The sequence below is a fragment of the Eurypyga helias genome, unplaced genomic scaffold (assembly GCF_000690775.1).
Source record: "Eurypyga helias isolate BGI_N326 unplaced genomic scaffold, ASM69077v1 scaffold11681, whole genome shotgun sequence".
Classification (NCBI taxonomy): domain Eukaryota; kingdom Metazoa; phylum Chordata; class Aves; order Eurypygiformes; family Eurypygidae; genus Eurypyga; species Eurypyga helias.
In genome coordinates this window covers 1-5415 of record NW_010230203.1, presented here as the reverse complement: position 1 = coordinate 5415, position 5415 = coordinate 1, and the positions used below count along the sequence as shown (strand labels likewise).

The window sequence follows — 5415 nt, the reverse complement described above, 5'->3', positions numbered from 1 at the left end:
TGCAAGATATAGTTTCATAAACACTGAGTAATCCCAATACAGAATGGCAAAAACATGTCTGTTGTTTTATTTCAAGATTGTTTTAATCAGGTAATTACAGGAAAAAACCCCATTTAAACAAGTTTTATGCTGTTATCTGCTATGTCAACGTACAAGGGTATGATGTAACAAACCAGTTACAAACGTAAAGGTATATTTACATTATATACTCAACACGACAAGATATATTCATACAGGAAACACCTGTGGGGTGAGTTAACTAAATTATAAGTCCTTTAGTAGAAAGAAATAGCAGTTGAGGTTTAATGGAAACAATATACACATGAGGCACTTTGAAGTCATTAGGCTGGAAAGCAAACGGCACCAAGCGAAAGAAGGAAAAGTAGGTACAGCTTATGCTGCAGCTTTGAACATGAAGGCTTCTTCTTCCCCGAATGCTTTGATTTCTTAAACGAACCACAACATTTGCAACTAAGAAAGAGAAGCTTTCAGGAAAATAAACCAAAACCCAACCCAAACAACCTCCCTGCCCCTCCGTATATTTATCAGTGCACCAAAAGAAATTGAAGTTTTCTCCACCCAGCTGCTGGACTAACAGTACCATAAGGCATCTTTTTCAAGTTACTGTTTTGTTGCCAGCCACCAGCCTTGATCTTCATTTCATGAACACGAACGTGTCACTGTACTGGCTGCATACTGTGCCATAAGCTCTGAAAAGATTTAACGTCTAATTTAAACCTCTGCATTATTTACCCGGCAGTTCAACTTATCCTCCAGGTACACATGACCGGACCGGTATGAAGAGAACAGATCTGAAATGGGAACGTTACGTTTCAACACGCAAAATCAAGACATTCTTCAAAACACCTTTGTTTCTCTAGAGAAAACCACATTGGTTGCGACTGTTGGGAACATCCTTTACGTAAGCTCTGGAAAGGGTTTTGTGCCATCATCTGCTGCTGTTTACTAAACCCTTACCACAGCAATCGCAGCCGTTTATCAGAATGTTGCTTTAATCTCACACACAGCTGTAGGTGCGGCCTCCACCACTACTGAACCGCACGAGCGAGCGCAGGGCCCCATCTGTGCACGCTCAAAACTCTATTCGCATCACGAACCAAAAGCCCATATTCCCTCCGCATGAACATCAAAATTCCATCTCTTTCCCATGGGAAAGAACATCAAGGGGGTTGGGGAGGGAATCTTTCTTAGGAACCCAGTGACAGAATCAAAATAATTTTCGTTTCATTCCTGATTTTTAAACTCGAGTAATGGGCCATTGCAGCAACTTTAAGCCTAACAAAATATGTGGTTTAGGCATTTTTACTTTTAATTAACAAAGAAATTTAAGAAGCTTGATGAAAGAATTACAATAAGAGCCCAAATCACTATGAATTTTGTAAATTCATAACTGAAGCTCAACGCATTTTTGTAGCTGACGCACTCTCGCTCCAAGAGCGCCAGTTAAATTACTATGGAATCGCATCTCGGTCCTGAACGCGGCTGACTCTTCTTCCCCCAGTAGATGGTGCAGGAGCGCTGCCATCATTTGACCTCCTCCCCCACTTTCTAGGGGAAATAACTTAATTTTCACGGTAACTGAGACTTTCAACAAACGAGGGACTTAATATTCAGTGATGGTTTCCCAAGGCTCGGGTCTACCCTCCCAGCAAGACAAAGCTCTGCTACTCCATGCCTGACAACTACAGCTCTGTTGTTACGGACGAGGGGAGGAGGTAAGGCTTGGGGAAGAAATCTCTCTTTTCCCAAATGCTCAAGGAAGTATTTCAGAAGAGACAGAATAAACGTGACGTGCTGTCACAAACAAAAGATGCGCAGATGTAACAGCGCGTTCTGGCACGGGGTCTGCTGTACCCCTTGCACCACTCATCTCCTAACTGCAACGGTGGGCAAGATCCTTAACGCCAGAAGAAAAAGTAGGTGTGCATCCTACTAAAACCACCCTCACGTAACCACGGATCTTTGCAGCCGGTCCTTTTGGTCGCTCCCAAACCAGGCACGCCGGCTGACACTGCCAGCACGAGGAGGAAAAGTGAGCGTGCGTCAGTTCAGTAACTCTTTTCAGATGGAGAAGTCTTCGGGGCAGGAAGCAAAAGGTGAACACAGTTTTAGCAGCAAAGTGGTTAAATGCAAGGTGAAAATATTAATGCACACATTCAATAGAAATATTAAAGCATATATATTTCCTATAAAATACAGTACAGGACCAGGAGCTTCACTATGTTGTGTAGTGCTCAGAGGAAACCGTTCAACTCATTTCTTTCTGGAGTATATACACAGTATGATTCCATAGCATTCTCCTATACAGCCAGCAAGTTCTTTTCTTCAGTTGTTCATGCCTCTCTTCACCTTGAATTAGGAACCTACTACTTAGAATATTAAAATCCTCTCATTCATTAAGGGGGGGGGGGATAATTTTTCTCATCAAAGTTGTTTTTAAAGTTAACAGTCTATTCCAGGCAACCAAGTTTAGCTGAGTATGCAAGAAGCACGAGAAACAACCAGAGTAGCAGCTTTCAAATATATAAAGAGTAAAAACCAAGACTGCTGCTACCGCGTCATATTCTTGGACTTAATTAATCCAGTCAACTCTTAATACAAAACTAGAAGCTCTTCCCTAACTTATACAGTAATCAATATTATTTGTCTTCTTTTCAATGTGAAATAATACTTTTGAGATCATCTATGTACACAAGGTGGTCAGTCCAAGCTGTAACATAAATATAAGTGTTTTCTTTCAAAAAGTATTTAACAGACAGCTAATGTTATTTACATTTACTCGTTTTACTTCTGGGCTACAAAGGAAAATTAAGGGCACTGCTACATGCAGAAAGAAAAGTGACACAAAATATGCTGAAGAAATGCATAGGAAGTGAGAAAAGTCAGTCATGCGCATCCTCTAAAATCAATTAGGGGTTTTGTTTGTTTAATTACGAGGGTATACTGAGGACAGCCTGTCCCACTCCAGCCAGGATACCACATAGGCACCTTGGCTCAAATTATGACTGGTTTTAGTGTTTTACGTATCTTTAATGAGAGGTAAATGTTTCTTACTTCATGACAGAGCAAAGCATGTAATATTTTAAAAAATTCTGTATGGGTTAACCCGTTAAATTCTTATCTGAAAATTAAACACTAATTAAGTACAAAACCATAACAAATATAATACACACTATACCACCGTGCATACACATATGGAACACATACACTCTCCCTCCCTCCCTCCCCCCGCATCCTCCCCTCCAGATTTCCTCAATTAAGAAGTTCACTCCAATTTTTCCTGGGCTGCAATTTATTTCTCAAGCCAAGTCTTTTGTTGCTGTTTTTGAACAAAACACACAGAACTTTTGTTCTTGCCCATTCAAGTAAGAAAAAGTTGCAGTTCAAAATAATGAAAACAATTTCACTTTTGTTATTAATCTTTTGTTTTAATCATAGTACTTGATAAACAGCTGAACAGGATCCTAGTTTAACAGAAGGATAAACAAGAACACTGATGACAACTTGTTACAACTGCCTTAAGGTACCTTTCGCTTAATGAACATTTGAATATGCAATAATGTGTTTTTTTGGAGGACACCCCAAAAGAAAACAACTTGCTGGTTGAGCAACAGAAACAACTTTCTTTTTGCTATTATGTTGAAATCAAAGTCATTTATATATAAAAATAAATGTTATGTTCTAACAAGAACATTTTAGACAATTACATCTGTGCTTAACAAAAAAATATTGGTCACTCAAGACTAGAATAATTAATATTTTAAAGGATTTTAGATTATCAGAATGTCTGGATACAACTCAACACAAACTGTAGCTGAAGGGAAACAGGACTGAAAATATCAATTTGTCCATCTGGAATAAAAATGCGACTAAATTAACTAATTAAATATTTAAAATACTACCATGGAATGTGACAGTAGATATGGTCCATACCTACTATATCAGAGGGAAGGAAAGTTTAACATGTAATAATTCGTACCTTACACATTTAGTTAAATATAAACATTTGTTATTTATACATAAAGTTGCTTCCAAAAAACTATTAATAAGTGATTTAGTTGCACTTAAAATCAGTTTCATTTCTCATTTGCCGAGTATTAACTTTTCTTAATCTTAAATCAACTGTCACTAGTGCACTTTTAGTTAAAATTTCCCCTCCGGTAAGTTTTAATCCTTTTAAAAGAGCCCCCTCATCTAAACCATGAATGTACAAAGTGGCAAAAGTTAATCCCTTTTAGTATAATCATAGTTTATATACTCATTTTATAGCCAATAATAAGAATAGGCTTTCCTTTGCAAAATCTCCTTCACAACTTGCAACAACGCCACGCGCTCAAAGGAAAGAGTTAGGCATGGCTAGCACTTGTAAAATGCCAAGGTCTGACAAGTCTCGTTGCTTCCTCCACATCAAGCACCTCTTACATGAAAGAAGATTCCCTTCAGCTTGCCAAAAAGCTTCCACAAATCCAAGTTAGACGCTTCCTGGAAACAAAGATTTTTCAGCTCTGTTTGGCACAAGACTGATTCATCCCGCAGCTTTATGCTTCCCTCCACAGCACCCACACACCTCACCACAGTGATGGCATGCTCTCAAGGGGAGGTAGCAGCACATACACGGAGCAACGAACGAGAGTGCCACCAGCGCTAACCAGCGTAAGCAGAACTTGTCATCACTAGTGTCACACGAGCAAGGATCAGAGAAATCTCCTTCAGAGTCTGACATGCAGTGATACAGCATGCTCTCTGCGCAAAGCATGCAACTAACTTGGTAGATACATCTTTTAATAGGATCTGGCGCATCCTGACATTTTCCTCTGCCGTTATCTTCATGATTAAACCTTTCCTGGCAGTATATACAGCGGGAACGCTCACCATCCTCTTTTCTTCTTTTTGAGTTTTTAAATTTTGATAAGGAAGGCTGAGTTTTAAATACCACAGAACTCTTTGAGTCTTTCAGGGAATTCAACTTAGTTCCATCCCCACACGGGTATAAATAGTCAGATTTTTTACTGTCTGATTTAGAAAATGGTATATTTGAGTCTGCGTCATCCCTCTCCAGGTCGTTCTTCCACATGTCAGGATGCCTGTAGTCTGCATAACGACGTATCAAAATGTCACGGGGGTTTATTCTAACAATTTCATCTTCATCCTGAAAACTAACGTGTCTGATTGACTTCAGGGGGACCTGAAACGGCAGAGCAAGAGAAGTTTACTGTAGCAAAGTCCCAAATTTATGTCCATCTACAGTGTAAAACTTATCAGTAGAAAATTAAAAAACAGGATTTTTTTTTTCCTTGATGCTTGAAGGTAAAAATTTCAGCTTATTTTCTTACTAGTACAATTCACAGACTTCCCCACAACAATGAGCCGTTTGCATGATCATAGAATCACAGA

The 5415-nt window shown here is 39.1% G+C and overlaps 1 protein-coding gene across 1 annotated transcript; it reads right to left on the bottom strand.

Annotated features, from left to right (window-relative positions):
• Positions 1-4546: 4546 nt before the first annotated feature.
• Positions 4547-5206, bottom strand: LOC104516354 (sprouty-related, EVH1 domain-containing protein 1-like; the record flags this gene model as incomplete). Its single annotated transcript, XM_010160658.1, has 1 exon — positions 4547-5206. A coding segment is annotated over one exon (660 nt), but the record flags the coding sequence as incomplete, so codon positions are not given.
• Between the last annotated feature and the right edge of the window lie 209 nt (positions 5207-5415).